The sequence below is a fragment of the Vicugna pacos genome, chromosome 9 (genome assembly GCF_048564905.1).
Source record: "Vicugna pacos chromosome 9, VicPac4, whole genome shotgun sequence".
NCBI classification, from domain to species: Eukaryota; Metazoa; Chordata; class Mammalia; order Artiodactyla; family Camelidae; genus Vicugna; species Vicugna pacos.
The window spans coordinates 4393390-4412144 of NC_132995.1; the positions used below are offsets into that span (position 1 = coordinate 4393390).

General features: G+C 42.0%; 1 protein-coding gene across 1 annotated transcript in view; it reads left to right on the forward strand.

Annotated features, from left to right (window-relative positions):
- Positions 1–18755, forward strand: part of LOC102536505 (zinc finger protein 568-like) — a 63297-nt gene that overhangs the window by 32385 nt on the left and 12157 nt on the right. Inside the window, exons 6-7 of the mRNA XM_072968545.1 lie at positions 505–591; positions 14210–14336. Of these exons, the coding sequence (XP_072824646.1) occupies positions 505–591; positions 14210–14336 (214 nt within the window). The remainder of the gene's footprint in view (positions 1–504; positions 592–14209; positions 14337–18755) is intronic.

The window sequence follows — 18755 nt, forward strand, 5'->3', positions numbered from 1 at the left end:
TTCATGATAGGCGTTTTGCATATACATGTTTCAGACCCTCTGACCAGAGATTCCCCTTCATATAGTCTGTGTAGGGGTCCAGCCTTAATGATATTTATGGGCCCCCAGGTGATTCCAGTCTGGGTCCCTCACTGAGCATCCTGACTCTGAGTCCTCCCATCCTGAGGGCTGGGATCCGGGCTGAGGGGGAGGGGGCTCTGCTCTGCGTGGGGATGGATCTGGTCCTGGTCTGTGACCTGAAGGGGGCTGTCGGGTCCAGCTGAGGCGCCCACTGCTGCCATGTAGGGGAGGGGCTCACCAGGAGGGGAGGCTGATCTGAGGACAATGTGGGGAAACTCCTTTGTTGGTGTGTGTGTGGAGTTTCCTGTCCTGAGTCCTTCCTGTGACAGCAGGCAGCAGGGGACTGTCTGTCCCACGTGGTGAGGTCTCCCCTGTGTGTGTGGTTGTGGCGCAGGGAGGGCTGTGTTGATTCTCAGCATTAAAGGACATTTTTCCAACTTTCAGGATTGACCTCTAAAGACTCGCCTTTCCTGAAGGAAAAGTCCAGAAGAGGAAGAGCAGAAAAAGGAGTCAGGAATGGCTGTTTCTCAGGTAAAGTCATATTCTCACTGGATTCTCAGTCTGTCCTTCCTGACATGCCCTTCTTTGGACTCGCTAATCCTGTCTGACTGCAGCGTCCTGCCTGACACCTGTACATTCACAGTCACGCAGGACCCTCCCTCAGCGCCTGTCCTCCCCACTCAGACTCCACCCCTGGGACCCCGGGACCTGGGACTTGTGAAGCGGCTCCCTGGGCGGCGTCCTGGGCGGGCTTCACCCCTGGGATTGGAGACGCGGAGTCAGTGCTGTGGGGCAGCAGGGAGAGTTTAGGGGCCCATCTGGGTGCTCTGTCTGCTGTCTGTGAACCAGAGAAAGAAGCTGCACGGGGAAGTCAGGTAGTAATGTGCACAGTACCTGGTAAATTCTGGAAGAGACCAACATAGAGAAATTTGTTCTTTCTTTTTACAACACGTTCGAAGCATTTAGAGTGCGTCACTGATTACACAGCTGTAACGACTGGGAATGAATGGGCCATCCGAAAGGGCCATTTTATTCCATCATCTATTTTACCCACTGATTCTGTTTTTCACTTAAATTTTTATTTATTTATTTATTTTGGGGCCTTTTTTGTTTGTTTTTTTGAGGGGGGTAATTAGGTTTATTTATTTGTTTACTAATGACTGAACCCAGGACCTCTCACATGCTGAGCTGTACCCTCCCCCACTTCGATCATCTATTTTAAACAGTGACCTCAACCTACATTGCTGAGTGTTGGAAATTCTTTAAATCACTTTTGTCATCTCCATTCTTCATATTTTGTCTTTTCCCTCTGTTGGTTGTGCCCCTTGACACATAGGCGTTTTTGATTTGATGCAGGTAAGGCTTCAGCTTCATTCTTCTGCACGTAGGCACCCGGTTTCCCAGCACCATTTGTTATGGAGACTGTCTTCTTTCCAATGGTGTAGTCTTAGCACCTTTTTGAATACATTTTACACATAAGAAAGGGTTATTTCTGAGCATTGTGTTCGATGTCACTGGTTTATGTATCTGTGTTTATGTCAGTAACATGCCATCTTGATAATTTTGTGATACGTTCTGAAATCTGAGAGCTTCATCTTTCTTCAAGAGTGTTTTGGCAGTTTGCAGTCACTTGAGATTCCCTGTGACTTAGCATGTGTTTTTTTGTTGTTGTTGTTTTTTGCATGTTTCCATGTTTTATTTTTATTTTTTAAACATTTTTTTTTATTGAGTTACAGTCTTTTTACAATGTGTCAAATTCCAGTGTAGAGCAGCATAGTTTTTTTCTATTTCTGCAAAATTTGCTGTTGGAATTTTGGTAACGATTGCATTGACTCTGTAAAACACTGGTGTGGTTTGGATATTTTAAGGGTAGTCGGTCTTCCATGAGTGCTGGATATCTTTCTCTTTATTTTTATGTTTTGGATTTCTGTTAGGAATGTGTAGCAGTTTTCAGTGTGCAAGTCTTCCACCTTCTTGGCTAACTTACTCCTCAGTATTTCATCCCTTTTTGCTGCTGTACTAAATAACACTTTTCTTATTTTCTTTTGACGTTGTTCTTTGTGTATAGGAGTGGAACTGATTTTTCATGTTAATTTTGTGTCCTGCAACTTCTCTAAAAATGTTTTTTGAGTTAGCAGTTTTCTTGTGAAATCTTTACTGTTCATACATATAAAACTTTGTCATCTAGGAAAGAAGGTAATTTGACTTTTAATTTGGATAACTTAGATTTCTTTTTCTTGTCTAAAACGCCTGGCTAGGACTCTGAGTACTTTGTTGAGCAGTAGTGCAGATACGGTTCATCCTTGCCTTCTTCCTGATCTGAGATGAGCAGCTTTCATTCTTTCACCATTGAGTGTGATGTTCGCTGTGTTTTTTTCATAGATGGTGTTCATTATATTGAGATAATTTACTATTTCTAGTTTGTTGGATGATTTTTTTAAATGTTAACTTACTTTTTGTTTGTTTTGTTTTGCTGGGAGGAGTTAATTAGGTTTATTTATTTATTTAATCTTAGAGGAGGTACTGGGGATTGAACCCAGGACCTCATGCAAGGTGAGCATGCATTCTACCACTGAGCTGCCCCCTTCCCCCACTGTTGAGTGTTTCATCTTGAAAGTTTCCTGTATTTTGTCAAATGCTTTTTTCTGCATCAGTTGAGATGATCCTGTGTGGTTTTTTCCTGTAATTTATTAATGTGGTGATTCACATTAATTGAGTTTTGTTTCTTCATTCCTCCTTACTCCTTACTGTGAATAAAATACACTTGGTCATGATGTCAAATGTGGTGTTGAATTTGGTTTGCTAGTATTTTGTTAAGGATTTTGCATCAGTATTCCTTAGTGATATGGGTTTCTACTTTTTCTTTCTTGTTGGGTCTTTCTCTGAGTTTGGTTTCAGAATTATGCTGGCTCCATGAAATGAGTTTGCCAGTGCTCCCTCTTCAGCTGTAACATATTTAGCAGGGTTAGAGGTAATTCTTTTTCAAATGTTCAGTAGTATTCTGTAGTGAAGACATTTGGTCCTGGGTTTTTCTTTGAGATTTTTTGATTACTACTTGAATGTCTCTAGTTACAATTTGATTCAAATTTTTTATTTCTTACTGGTTAAGGTTTTGTTAGTTGTATGTTTCTAAGAATTTACCTGTATCTTCCAGATTATGTAGTTTGGATGCATTATTTTCTTTTTCATTTTTTTTAAGGATTTTTTTTTTACATTTTTTATTGATTCATAATCATTTTACAGTGTTGTGTCAAATTCCAGTGTTCAGCACAATTTTTCAGTCATTCAGGGACATATACACACTCATTGTCACATTTTTTTCTCTGTGATTTATCATAACATTTTGTGTATATTTCCCTGTGCTATACAGTGTAATCTTGTTTATCTATTCTACAATTTTGAAATCCCAGTCTATCCCTTCCCACCCTCTACCCCCCCAGTAACCACAAGTCTGTATTCTCTGTCCATGAGTCTATTTCTGTCCTGTATTTATGCTTTGTTTTTGTTTGCGTGTTTGTTTTTGTTTTTTAGATTCCACATATGAGCGATCTCATATGGTATTTTTCTTTCTCTTTCTGGCTTACTTCACTTAGAATGACATTCTCCAGGAGCATCCATGTTGCTGCAAATGGCATTATGTTGTCAGTTTTTATGGCTGAGTAGTATTCCATCATATAAATATACCACATCTTCTTTATCCAGTCACCTGTTGATGGACATTTAGGCTGTTTCCATGTTTTGGCTATTGTAAATAGTGCTGCTATGAACATTGGGGTGCAGGTGTCATCCTGAAGTAGGGTTCCTTCTGGATACAGGCCCAGGAGTGGGATTCCTGGGTCATACGGTAAGTCTATTCCTAGTCTTTTGAGGAATCTCCACACTGTTTTCCATAGTGGCTGCACCAAACTGCATTCCCACCAGCAGTGTAGGAGGGTTCCCCTTTCTCCACAGCCTCTCCAGCATTTGTCATTTTTGGATTTTTGAATGATGGCCATTCTGACTGGTGTGAGGTGATACCTCATTGTAGTTTTGATTTGCATTTCTCTGATAATTAGTGATACTGAACATTTTTTCATGTGCTTTTTGATCATTTGTATGTCTTCCTTGGAGAGTTGCTTGTTTAGGTCTTCTGCCCATTTTTGGATTGGGTTGTTTATTTTTTCCTTATTGAGTCGTATGAGCTGCTTATATATTTTGGAGATCAAGCCTTTGTCGGTTTCACTTGCAAAAATTTTCTCCCATTCTGTAGGTTTTCTTCTTGTTTTATTTCTGGTTTCCTTTGCTCTGCAGAAGCTTTTAAGTTTCATTAGGTCCCATTTGTTTATTCTTGCTTTTATTTCTTCTAGGAGAAAATTTTTGAAATGTATGTCAGATAATGTTTTGCCTATGTTTTCCTCTAGGAGGTTTATTGTATCTTGTCTTATGTTTAAGTCTTTAATGCATTTTGAGTTGATTTTTGTATATGGTGTAAGGGTGTGTTCTAGCTTCATTGTTTTACATGCTGCTGTCCAGTTTTCCCAACACCATTTGCTGAAGAGACTGTCTTTATTCCATTGTATATTCTTGCCTCCTTTGTTGAAGATGAGTTGACCAAAAGTTTGTGGGTTCATTTCTGGGCTCTCTGTTCTGTTCCATTGGTCTATATGTCTGTTTTGGTACCAGTACCATGCTGTCTTGATGACTGTAGCTCTGTAGTATTGTCTGAAGTCTGGGAGAGTTATTCCTCCAGCCTCTTTCTTTCTCTTCAGTAATGCTTTAGCAATTCTAGGTCTTTGATGGTTCCATATAAATTTTATTATGATTTGTTCTAGTTCTGTGAAATATGTCCTGGGTAATTGGATAGGGATTGCATTAAATCTGTAGATTGCCTTGGGCAGTGTGACCATTTTAACAATATTGATTCTTCCAATCCAAGAGCATGGAATATCTTTCCAGTTTTTAAAGTCTTCTTTAATTTCCTTCATCAATGGTTTATAGTTTTCTGTGTATAATTCTTTCGCCTCCTTGGTTAGATTTATTCCCAGATATTTTATTACTTTGGGTGCTATTTTAAAGGGGATTGTTTACTTTCTTTTTCTGTTGATTTGTCGTTAGTGTAAAGAAAGGCAACTGATTTTTGAACATTAATTTTGTAACCTGCTACCTTGCTGAATTCTTCGATCAGCTCTAGTAGCTTTTTTGTGGACCTTTTAGGGTTTTCTATATATAGTAACATGTCATCAGCATATAATAACACTTTTACCTCTTCTTTTCCAATTTGGATCCCTTTTATTTCTTTCTCTTGCCTGATTGCTGTGGCTAGGACTTCCAGGACTATATTGAATAGGAGTGGTGATAGTGGGCATCCTTGTCTTGTCCCAGATTTTAGTGGGAAGCTTTTGAGTTTTTCACCGTTGAGAACTATGCTGGCTGTAGGTTTGTCATATATAGCTTTTATTATGTTGAGATATGTTCCCTCTATACCCACTTTGGCGAGAGTTTTTATCATAAATGGGTGTTGAATTTTATCAAATGCTTTTTCTGCATCGATTGAGATGATCATGTGGTTTTTGTCTTCTCTCTTGTTGATGTGATGTATTACATTGATTGATTTGCGTATGTTGAACCAGCCTTGTGTCCCTGGGATGAACCCCACTTGGTCATGATGTATAATCTTTTTTTATGTGTTGTTGGATTCTATTTGCTAAAATTTTGGTGAGGATTTTGGCGTCTATGTTCATCAGTGATATTGGCCTATAATTCTCTTTTTTTGTAGTGTCTTTGCCTGGTTTTGGTATCAGGGTGATGGTGGCTTCATAGAATGAGTTTGGGAGTATTCCCTCCTTTTCAATCGTCTGGAAGAGTTTGAGAAGGACTGGTATGAGTTCTTCTTTGTATGTTTGGTAGAATTCCCCAGTGAAGCCGTCTGGTCCTGGACTTTTATTTGTAGGGAGGTTTTTAATTGCTATTTCTATTTCCTTTCTAGTGATCGGATTGTTTAAGTGTTCAGTTTCTTCTTGATTCAGTTTTGGTGGACAGTATGTTTCCAGAAACTTGTCCATCTCCTCTAGGTTATCCAGTTTGGTTCCATACAGTTTTTCATAATATTCTCGTATGATATTCTGTATTTCTATTTTGTTTGTTGTAATTTCTCCATTTTCCTTTCTTATTTTGCTAATTTGTGCTCTCTCTTTTTTCTTCTTTGTGAGTTTGGCCAGAGGTTTGTCGATTTTATTTACTTTTTCAAAAAACCAGCTTTTGGTTTGGTTGATTTTTTCTATGGTCTTGTTAATCTCTATTGTATTTAATTCCTCTCTGATCTTTATTATTTCCTTCCTTCTGCTGCTTTTTGGGGCTTTTTGTTCTTCTTTTTCTAATTGATTCAGGTGGTGGGTTAACTTGTTTATTTGAGATTGTTCTTCTTTTTTGAGGAAGGCCTGTATCGCTATAAACTTCCCTCTTAGCACTGCCTTTGCTGTGTCCCATAGGTTTTGAGTGGTTGTGCTTTCATTATCATTTGTCTCAAGGTATTTTTTAATTTCAGCTTTGATTTCCTCATTGATCCATTGTTTTTTCAATAACATATTGTTTAATCTCCATGCTTTTCTTTTTTTCTCCTTTGTTTCTCTGTTGTTGATTTCCAGTTTCATGGCATTGTGGTCAGTAAAGATGCTTGAGATAATTTCTATCTTCTTAAATTTGTTGAGGTTTCTTTTGTGTCCAAGTACATGATCGATCCTGGAAAATGTTCCATGTGCACTTGAAAAGAATGTATATTCTTTTTTTGGGGGATGTAAAGCTCTGAAAATATCCACCAAATCTAGTTTTTCTATTGTATTTAATTTCTCTGTTGCCTTGTTTATTTTCTGTCTGGAAGATCTGTCTAGTGATGTTAATGCAGTGTTAAAATCTTCAACTATGATTGTATTCCCATCAATATCCCCCTTTATCTCTGTTAGTAATTCTTGTATGTACTTAGGTGCTCCTATATTGGGTGCATATATATTAACGAGTGTAATATCTTCATCTTGTATCACTCCTTTAATCATTATAAAATGTCCTTCTTTATCTTTCTTTTTGGCCTTTGTTTTAAAATCTATTTTGTCTGAAATCAGTACTGCAACACCTGCTTTTTTGGCTTTTCCATTTGCATGGAATATCCTTTTCCATCCTTTCACTCTGAATCTATATGTGTCCTTCTCCCTAAAGTGGGTCTCTTGTATGCAGCATATTGAAGGTTCTTGCTTTATTATCCACTCTGCCACTTCATGTCTTTTGACTGGAGCATTTAGTCCATTAACATTTACAGTAATTAATGATAGATGTGTGTTTATTGCCATTTTGAACTTACCTTGGCAGTTGAATTGGTATATCCTCTTTGTTCCTTTCTTCTTCCTTTTGTGGTTTGGTAATTTTCCTTTGTATTATCATGGATTTTATTTAATTTTTGTGACTCCCTTGTAAATTTTTGACTTGTGGTTACCCTTTTTTGTAAATCTGTTAACCTATACCCGTTTTTAATAAACTGATAATAACATGATCTCAAACCCATCCTACTGTTAAAAAAATTTTAAAAAAGAAAGAAAAAAATTCTATATTTCCCTGCCTCCCTCTCCCACTCTCAGTGATTTGTATGTCTTCTTTTATAATTTCGTGTTTTCTTTATTTGTAATTCATGAGTTATCACCTTTCCAGTTGTACGTTTCTCATTTCTGTAGCATCCTGCTGCTTTTCTATTTAGAATAGCCCTTTCAATATTTCTTTTAGCATGGGTTTAGTGTTGCTAAACTCCTGCAGCTTTTTTTTGTCTGTGAAACTCTTTATTTCTCCTTCTATCCTAAAGGATAGCCTTGCTGGATAAAGTATCCTAGGCTGCATCTTTTTTTCATTCAGGGCTTTGAATATATCTTGCCACTCCCTTCTGGCCTGTAGTGTTTGTGTAGAGAAATCAGCTGAGAGCCTTATGGGGGTTCCCTTGTAGTTCACTCTTTGCTTTTCTCTTGCTGCCTTTAGAATCATTTCTTTGTCCTTGACTCTGGCCATCTTGATTATGATATGTCTTGGTGTGGGTCTATTTGGGTTCTTCCTGTTTGGGACCCTCTGAGCTTCCTGTACTTGTATATCTGATTCCTTCTTTAAGTTTGGGAAGTTTTCAGTCATGATTTCTTCAAAAACCTTTTCGATCCCCTTTGATCCTTCAAAAACCTTTCGACCCCTATTATGCGAAGATTGGGACGCTTTATATTATCCCATAGGTCCCTTATGCTATTATCATTATTTTTTATTTGCTTATCTTGTAGTTCTTGTGAATGGGTGCTTTCTGTTGCCCTGTCTTCTAGATCACTAATTCGTTCCTCTGCATTAACTAGTTGGCTTTGCACAGATGTTAGATCATTCCTCATCTCTGTCAATGAGTTTTCCCATTTTGCTTGGCTCTTCTTTATAGCTTCAATTTCATTTTTGACAAATTTTATTTCTCTAAGCATTATCTCTTAATTCCTTCAGCAATTTGATCATTCCTTTTTTGAAATCTTGATCTAGTAGGCTATCGATGTCTATTTCATTGAGCTTTCTTTCAGGAGATTCCTCTTGTTCTTTTAATTGGGAAAGGTTTCTCTGCTTCTTCATCTTGCTCATACCTCTCTGGCATTGTGGTTTATGGAGTATCAGTTGTCTATTTTGGATATTAAGGATTTTATCTATCTAATGCCTATTTAGGAATAGAACTTAGGAAGAAAAAAGAAGAAAAAAGAGAGAGAGAGAAAGATTTTTAAAAGAAGGGAGAAAGAGGGTTTGAAAACAATGTATAATGAATAATAGAAGAGCGGGTTGAAGCAGAGTATTAATCGGGTGGAGACGTCCTTTTAAAACCTTTAAAAAAAAAAGGGGGTGGGGAGATGAATATATGTGTTTGAAGCCTGTGTCTAATCAATAACAGGACATCAAAACCCAAGAGAAATAGAAATGAATTAAGAAGTAAAAATTAAGAGAATAATTGAAAATAGAACAGGTAAAAACAGATTAAAAAAAACAAAACAAAAAAAAAAACAAAAACAAACAAAAAAAAAGGAGTTGTTGGTGTTCTCCTGGAGTGTCTGTGCTTTTAATGTGATGTCCTTCTGTCTTCGTCCTGTTTTGGAAGCGCAGCTTGTTTTCATAGGGCCTCCGTTGGCGCCCTCTTCTGTGCTGCTCCCAGCACCTGTCGGCAAGCAGATCGCGCCTCCTCCTAACACGGGGTCAGATGCAGCTCTCCTCTGCTGCGGGCGGGCGGGTCACTGCCCCTCCGGATGCCGCAGTCAGGTGTTGCAGACATGCTAGGCAGGAGGACGGGTCGTGCCCCCTCCCAGCACCTCGGTCAGGGGCTGTGTTCCTGCCCGACAGGCGGGGGGCCGCTCTCCCCCTGCCTGCGCCGCCGGTAGCTCCGCTCCTCTGTGCGGCTGCGCGCTCCGCCCTGGCCGGCGCTCCGCCCTGGTCGCACTCCGCGGGTGGGCTCGGGGAAGACCGAGGGGCAGCCTCGTCCCTGCTCCGAGCCAAGACCCAGCTGCTTGTTTGTCTTTGTGGAGCAAGTTCTCTGGGGGACCAGAATGGAAGGATCCTATCTGCCCAGGGCTGTAGGACCGTCTCAGTCTGGCCCTTGAGGCTGCTAAGCCCTTCGGTGCGGACGCAGGTTTCGCCTCTACCCCCGCCTGGGTGCTAAGCGCCGGAGAATATGGCGGCTCTTCCTGGGCCCCGCCCCTCTTCCCCTGAAAAGTTTCCGCGGGTTTTCAGAGATGGGGGTATGCACCCTTCCCCCGAGAGCACATCAACCTTGCTGTTTTATGGAGGGCCCAGGTTGTTCTGTCCTGTACACCCACAGCCCCGGCGCCCAGCCCCTTGCAGTCCCCCGGAGCTGCCTCCGTGCAGCCGCCCCCGTCCTCCGCCCGGCTTGTGCAGCCTGGCCCTGCCCGCCGCTGCCGGCCCGCGTCTCCAGCTGGGTGTCGGGGGGACACTCTGTGCCCATTTAACTTAGTTCTGTCAGACAAGGGCTGCTCTGTACAGATCCGAGCCTTGGAGGCTCCCCCTCCGTTCCGCTGGCCTCTCAATCGGAGAGGGGAGACCCAGCGAGCAAGCGCCAGTCCTCCTTTGCCGCTCCCTCCCCGCGGGACCCGTCCCGCGCTGCTTTGCCTTTTGTTCTTTCTTTTTTCCTTTTCTCCTACCAGATTTTTGGCGTCTTTATCTTTTGAAGAGGGCGATGATCTGTTGGAGTTCCGCAGGTGCTCTGGTTGGCTGAGTGGGTCTGTAGATGTGGGTCTTGGTGTATTTGTGGGAGAGGGTGACTTACAAGCGTCCTTCTACTCGGCCATCTTGCCCGGAAGCTGCCAAGGATTTTTTTTTTTTTATTCAAGTAACTGCAAATAGGAAACCAGAAGGAGGCCCCAGGCTGGGACAAATACTGGCTACCTCCTCCCTGACAGAACAGGGGGAGAAGGTGGCCCCTACACCTGCTGGTCAAAACAGGCCCCCCTCCTTACTCTGCTGCAGCATGCTAGGGGCAGGGCCCCACCTTCCCTGGGACTAGGGTAGTCGGTAACCCAGCCTGCTCTGCCCCAGGCCCCTTCCTCCAAGAGCATCTTGGAGGAGGAGAATATGGGCAGAACAGGAGGCAACAAGGAAGAACATTTGGCGCTGGTAGCAGCAGCAGTGGCGGATGTCTAAGAATGAAACATTGAACAAAAAATAACACAACTGTCCAGAGGTAGTTTCTGACCAGAGGAAAGATGAAACCAGAACCTTGGCGGGTGGGGAGGAGCAGAAGGGTGGGAGTGAGCAAGGCTAGCTCCTTGTTATTAGTGCCCCATGTAAGGAAAGGGGAAACAAGCCAAGAGTGGAAGCAGATGGGGAGGAGGCATGACTCCAGCCCACCTTGAGTGGCTGCCACAGGAAACTGAGGCCCCTTGGCCTCCCCTGGATAAAGGTGGCTCTGCATCTCCATCACTGCAGGAGACTCCAGGGTGAGGGCAAGATGGGCTAGAACCTGCTTAGGGCGAGTAGGGGGCTGCCCAACCTAGTGCAGGGACTAGGCAAGGTGGGGAAGAAAAATGGGTGTGAGCCACACCTGCTGCTGTTAGCACAGTGGGAGTGAGCCATGTTAGAAGGAGATGGGGCTTGGCCCCCTTTTAAGGCCCAGGGGAGCCCTCCCAGGCCCCTTAATGGGAAGCCAAAGGGAAGAGTCAGGGGTCAGAAGGGACCCCCAGACCAAAAGCCCAGCCAGCAATGTCCCCACCTCTGAGGGAGTGGGTATCTGCAGCGCAGGGAGCGGTGAAGTGAGAAGTCAGCTTCGTCCAGGGGGCAGGTGTGGCATGTGGATGAGAGGGGTCGCTGGGAATTGAAATCAAAGGAAAACTGCTTCCCACTCCGGCCGGGGGCCCTGCAGCGGCTGGTGTGGGCGTAGTGTGGCGGTGATGGCGCAGGTGGGTGGCGGTGATGCGTGGGCCTGGGGGAGCGGCGGGGGCGGAGCTGTCCAGCCCCGGAAGGAAACTGCTCCTCGGCCAGGGAGCCGGCGGCACTCGGCGCGGTCACTGCGCCTCCTCTGAGACTCGAGAGAGATGTCCTCTTCTTCCTCCTCCAGTTTTTTTGCCTCTGCCCCTTGGTGTCCTCCCTGGAGTTGTGGTTTTCCGGGTCTTGGCAGCACCCTTGTTTCTACTCCCCTTGGGTGTTGGCGCCTCGCCGGGCTCCGTCTGACTCCCCGCCCTCGCTGCTCAGCGCCGTCCTTTTCCTGCTTGGAAGCCAAGGGCCGCCCGGACTTGGAGCTCCACTCGCTCACCTTCCCTCGTCTGCAGAGCAAGTGGAGGAGCGACGGCCGGGATGCGCGAGCTCGGCCGCCGGGCTCCTGGGAGGGACGGTGCTGGGCGCCGCGGGCCGGCCTGGCGTCACCGCCACCGCCGGTAGCAAATGCGGGCGCTCTCCTGGAGCCGCGCCAGGGCCAGAAATAGCCCGGGCTCGGAGTCCCAGGTAGAGGTGGGCGCCTTGTTTTCCACAGTACTTCCTGATAATCCTTTAAAACCTTTCTCTGCCATCAGTTACAGTCACTTCTCTTTCATATCTGTTTTTTGTTATTTGAATCTTTCCTTTCCCCTCAGTCTAGGGAAAGGTTTTTCCATTTAATTTTTTCAAAACTCTTTGCTTTGATTTTTATATTTTTCTACTTTCTATTTTGTTTATCTCTAGTTGAATCTTTATTTTCCACTTTACTTCTGCTGAATTTGGACTTAGTTTTTTATTTTTCTTCTAAGAGATGGAAAAATAGATTTCTGATTTGAGCTTTTCTTTTTTTATTGTAAGCACTTAGCAGTATAGACTTCCGTTTCAGTACCGCCTTTGCTGCACAGTATACATCCTGGTGTGTTGTGTTTTTGTTTTCATCCAGATATTTGAAAATTCCCTTGTGATTTCTTTTTAGACCCATTGGTTATTTAAGAATGAGTTGTCTAACTTCCACGTATGAGGAATAATTCTTGTCCTTCTTCTGTTTGTAGTTTCATTTCATTGTGGTTAGAGAAGTTATTTTTTATTATCTTAATCTCAAACTTAAGATTTGTTTTGTGGCCTAGTGTGTGGTCTGTCGTGGAGACTCACATGAGCTTGAGAAGCAGATCACGTGTACGTGATCTGTACACGTGTATGTCTCTTCACTTGTGTTAATGTTCGCTTCATTTTTCTGGGAGCTCTAATGTTAGATGTATACATATTTTTACTTGTTTTATCTTTTTGGTAAATTGATCCTTTTAGCTTTATGTAATGTTTTTTGTCTTTATTTTATCTTGTCTGTATTTTGTAGTCCGCCTGCTCTTTTTAGGATGGAATATCTTTTTCCGTCCTTTCACTTTTAGCCTTTCCCTGTCCTAAGATTTGTGAATGTTCACAGTTCCAGCCCTCTGATACACACACTCTGTCTCGATGTGTCTCCTCCTGTTATGTCCTCTCGTGGTCCCCGCTCAGGCACCCTGTTCGGTGGTGAAAGGCAGGGGCCCTGGCCAGCCCCCTTCCCTCCACTGTAATTTCAGAGGGAATGTGGCGAGTGGTTCCTTCTGATCATATTTGGTGAACTGTTCTTGCTTAATAACTATATTTTTCCCCATGGTTTTTGGCCTTGAATTTTAATTCTCTTAGAAGTTTTTGACTTTACTATTGTGATAATTTTTGTTCTTAATCTATGACTATAATGTGCAATACTAATAACTTTTCCGATTTTGTATCAATGTTTTATTACTGGAAAACGGGAAAAATGATTTAACAAATTGTCCTAAAATATCAAGAGGCAAGTCCTCTCATTGCAGTTAATGTTGTGTACATGTGTGTGCGTGAGTTGATGGATGTCGAAGTCTATGGTTTTGATAAAAGCCATTATAGTTTCAAACTGTATTATATCTTGTCATTTTAAATTATATCTTCAGTGTACAGCATGGTTTTGCATTTTTCTACACTATCCTGTTAATGGTTTAAGTAGTAGTAAGATTACTAACGTTTTATGTGTATGTGCCTGTGTGTGTTCCCAAGTCTCTAGTGATCTTTTATGCTGTTCCATGTTGTTCATCTTGGACTTGACTTTGAAGTTTTCTCAGGGAGCCCTCTGTCAGTGTACTTTTAATGCTCTGTTAATTCACTGTTTGATTCTTAAGCTTCATTTCCAGGCCTCAGGTCTCTGAGTTCAGGTGCTTGTTGTGACATTTCTTAGCTTCTTGAGTTGAGTTTCTCAGAGTGTGACACAGTTTTCTGCTCTGTAAAATGGGACCAGGTGTTTATTTAATGAGCTGTTTTGTTGATAATTCAAGTTCATGCCTGTAAAGTACTTATTTTGAGTAATGTTTATCACATAGAAATTGTGCAGACACATTTAGTCACTGCTTTTGTTTTTGTATCTAACACTCATACACAGACAAACCAGTGTTGAGTTTTATATACGTTTCATGGGTTCTCCACAAAGATGAAAAATCCATATTAATTGGAGGATATCATATCATCTTATGAAAAAGCATAAGAAATTAGATACCCACTATTTGCTCCAAATACCTTAACATGACCGTCAGAACACGTACTTCAACTGAATTGACCCTTACTTCTCTCGCTTTTCATTTTGTATGAGAATAGAACTCTCCTCATGGCCCCTTGGTAAAATGCGTTTTCATTTCAGGGGCTGTTGACCTTTGCGGACGTGGCCATCACGTTCTCCCAGGAGGAGTGGGAGTGCCTGGACGCAGCTCAGAGGGCCTTGTACGGGGACGTGATGTTGGAGACCTACAGGAACCTGCTCTCCCTGGGTGAGAGAACTTCCCTTTAGAAGTTGGGTGTGTTTGCATTTTCTCTGTGTGCCTCTCGGGAGCCCCTGTTCTGTCTGACTGATCTGAAAGCCCTGTTGACTCAGACATGATGTGGTATCACAAGGTTCAGCTGACCCTTTCTGCAGATGATCTGCCAGTTTCATGTTGCATCGGGGGCTGTCCCGGAGCTGAATTATCTATGAAGCTTAATGGCAAACTTCAAAAATAATACACAGTTTCTTGTTGTCTACCCCTTGCTTTTGACTTGATACTTCTGGGATGTGTGCTAGATATCTGCATATTACAAATTCCCTCTGCATTTGGAAGGAGGCAAGCGGTGGATGAATGTGAAATAATTTTCCAGGCCCACCTGTAATGTTGTCACTCCGCAGCTGAACAAAGAGCTGTGATTCTGGAAAAGCCACAGCACTTTGTATTTCTTCCTTCTGAAGAGCAGGAATTTTTGTTTCTAATCTGAGCAGTATTTCCATTTTAGAGCAAGAAAAGAGCCGTGGACTGTGGGGAGTGATCACAGCAAAAAACCGAACCGGGCGGGAATGTATGAAAAGTGTAAACACAGGTCAGATCTCAGAAGAGCAGAGAGGAAAACACACCATGAATAGTGTTTGGGAACCTCTTCTCATGGTGGAGAGTTTGTTAGGAAAATGGAAGTTTATTTATTGAAAACTCTCGCAGGAAATCTTTCTCTGTTAACTCATCACTCTGTCCTGCAACTTGTAAACTGTGTTCTTTCACCCTCCCATGGTGCTGTGGCCTTTCCAGAGACAAAGGCAGAGTCTTTTTCATGATCTACAGGATTTGCCATCTGGCTTCTGTGAACTTGTTGCTCGACTTGTAGAAGCACGTTGGGGGCTGTTTTATAGGGGTCTCCTGCCCCCGCATTTCTCCCTCTCGACTTTTTTTTTTAATTTTTATTTATTTATTTATTTATTTATTTTTTTAAGTGACGTATAGTCAGTTAGGATGCGTCAATTTCTGGGGTACAGCACAATATCCCAATCATGCGTATACATACATACATTAGTTTCATTTTCTTTTTCGTTAAAGGTTATTACACGATATTGAATATAGTTCCCTGTGCTATAGTTTTTTTAATCTATTTTTATGTATAGTGGTTAACATTTGCACATCTCAAACTCCCAGATTTCTGTCTTCCCACCCCTTTTACCCCAGTAACCGTAAGACTGTTTACTGTGTCTGCAAGTCTGTTTCTGTTTTGTAGATGAGTTCATTTTATTAGTGTCCTCTCTTCTTTTTTTAAGAGTGCACATATGAGTGATATCATATGGTCTTTTTCTTTCTCTTTCTGGCTGGCTTCACTTAGAATGACGATCTCCAGGTCCATCCGTGTTGCTGCAAATGGCTTTGTTTTATTGTTTTATGGCTGAGTAGTATTCCATTGTATAAATACACCACAGCTTCTTTATCCAGTTATCTGTCTGTGGACAGTTAGGTTGCTTCCATGTCTAGGCTGTTGTATATAGTGCTTTTATGAACACGGGGGTGCATGTAGCTTTTCGAATTAGAGTTCCTCCCAAATGGACTTGATCCTGTAGGATGCTCAGTTCTTGGTCCACAGAGATCAGAGCTGATACCTGTGGAGTCCAGCCCCTGAGCCTGTCCGGGTTTGGTCCCGGACTCGGAAGACGTAATCAGAAGACGTTCCGGAAAACTCAGCCGCTCTGTGTTCCATCTGGCACCTCCGGACCTGACGTAGCTGTCTCAGGTCCTCTCTGCTTGTTGACATCCCTCAGACATTCTTCTTTTCAGGGGTGTGTTCAGCCAGGTGGATGGGATCTTCTGTGAGTGTTACTTAGAAAGCTGTAAGGACAGTGGACAGAGGGATCCTGTTTTTGATCCTAATCTTACAAGGGGAGCATGTACAACTCTCTCACGCTCTTACTTTGGCATCTGTGCGTGGAGCACCTGGTCCCATTCAGGGCCCCATAAGACCTCAGCCTTATATCTTCCATTTCTTGGTCTTGTACTGCTCTGCTCAGGCTGGGAGTGCAAGCCTTTGGTGATTGTGCATTCTCCTTAGTTTGTATGACTTTGCCTGTTAAATTGTTTTGAAGTATGTAGTCCTAGGGTCTGAAATTTAATTCCGTTTCTTTGCTGTGATAATCCAACTGTGTTTAGTGGGCGACGTCTTGTGGACTCTGTGGGGTGGGAGTGCTGGGTAACAGAAGGTTTTGATGGAGAAAACCTCTCTCGTGTGCTGTAGTGCTTTCCTGCTACATGCGGCACTGCCTCGTAAAGCCACTCAGCAGAGTGGTCACTGTGTTCTAGGATATGGGATAGAAAGCATCACAATAGACCTTGACCTATAAGTCTTTCCAGTTTTGTTTTGTTTTGTTTTTTTGCTTTGAGAAATGTCACAGAAGCCTGTCTCAAGGGCCGCGTGACAGTGTTGTAGTAATGACCATCCCCATCCCCTTTGAGCCTCAATCAGTAGTATAGAAGTTTCTCCTGGGGACAGGTGTGCCCAAGTTCACATCCTCACATCTGTGAGGCTGTTGACTCCATACACTGTTGTCGATGCCCCCTGTTCCATCACCTGTGTGTGTGTTCTGCCTGCACGTGTGATTTTGAAGCGTCTGAACGAGAGATTATGAAGTGGCGTGGTGCCTCAGGGAAGAACCATCATTTGTTTTGTTTACGGCACTGCTGCTTTCATTTTGTACATGTCTTTGCCTTGTAAATGATTGTGAGTTTTATTTATCATGAGGTTTTTTGTTTTTGTTGTTATTTTTTGTTACTCCTAGGGTTTTTGTTTTATATTTGCAATGTGTGGGATGGTTAATTTGGGTAGCCCCCTGCCATGGTGGAGCTGGTGATCAGACCCTTTTAGAGTTCTTGACATACTCTTTGTACTAATGTATCATCAGATACGTGATTTGCAGATCTTTTCTCCTATGCCATGGATTGTTTTTTCGCTCTACTAGTGAGCAGTAGTTTATAATTTTGATTTGGTCCAATTTGTCTGTTTTTACTTTGTGGGCCTGTGCGTTTGCTGTTACATCTGATCGATCATTGGTGAAACCAGTATCCAGAATCTTTTCCTGTGTTTGCTTCTAGGAGTTTTATACATTGTGGTCTAGGGTTTAGATATTAGGAGCATTTTGAGTTAATTTTTGTCTGCAGTGCAGGATAATGGTCCAACTAAATTCTTTTGCTTGTACTTACCCAGTATTCTCAACACCTTTTTGTTAACAGACTGGCCCTTCCCCCTTTAAGTGGTCTTGATGCCCTTGTGGAACACTATTTGCCCATAAACACAAGAGTGTATTTAAAATTTTTTTATTTTATTATTTTTTGTGTGGGGGATGTTAGGTATTTATTTACTTCTTATATTTTTAGTGGAGGTTCTTGGGTTTGAACCCAAGCCCTACCAGTGAACTATACCCCAACTGCCACACAAGAGTTTATTTTTGATGTCTCTGTTCTATTCCAGTGGTTCCTCTGTCTTTATGCCTTAACTGCACTATTTTGATGAGTGTAGCTTTGGAATAAGTTTTGAAGTAAAGAAGCATGAGACCTTTGGCTTTGTTCTTTTCAAGTTTATTTTTGCTATTCAGGGTCTCTTGAGATTTGATGTGAATCATAGGATGGATTTATCTGTTTCTTCAGGAAAATGCTGTTGGGTTTTCACTAGGGATTGATTTGAATGTGTTGATTGCTGTGGTAGTGTTGACTCTAGACAATACTGATTTCCAGTCTATAGACTTGGCATATCTTTGCATTTACATTTTTTCAGCATCATTTTAACTTGCATTGTATAAATCTTTCCCTTCTCATGTAATGTTATGTCTAGTATTTCAGTATTTTTGAATATTTATTTTTACTGAAGTATATAGTCAGTTTACAATGTGTCAATTTCTGGTGTACAGCACAATGCTTCAGTTGTACATGAACATACATATATTCATTTTCATATTTTTTCTCCATAAGTTCCTGCAAGATATTGACTATAGTCCCCTGTGCTGTACAGCATGAACTTGTTGTTTATTTTGTATATATCAGTATCTACAAATCTCTAACTCCCAATTTATCTCCTCTCCCCCAGGAACCACAAGTTTTTTCTCTGAGAGTCTCTTTCTGTTTTGCAAATAAGTTTGTCTTTTTCTTTATATTCCAAATATAAGTGATATCATTTGATATTTTTCTTTATCTTTCTGGCTTATTTCACTTAGAATGACAATCTCTAGGTCCATCTGTGTTGCTGCAAAAGACATTTTGTTCTTTTTATGGCTGAGTAGTATTCCATTGTATAAATAGATGGCAGCTTCTTTATCCATTCATTTGTCGATGGACATTTATGTTGTTTCCATGTCTTGGCTATTGTAAATAGTGCTGCTATGAATATCAGAATGCATGTGTCTCTTTGAATTAGTTCCC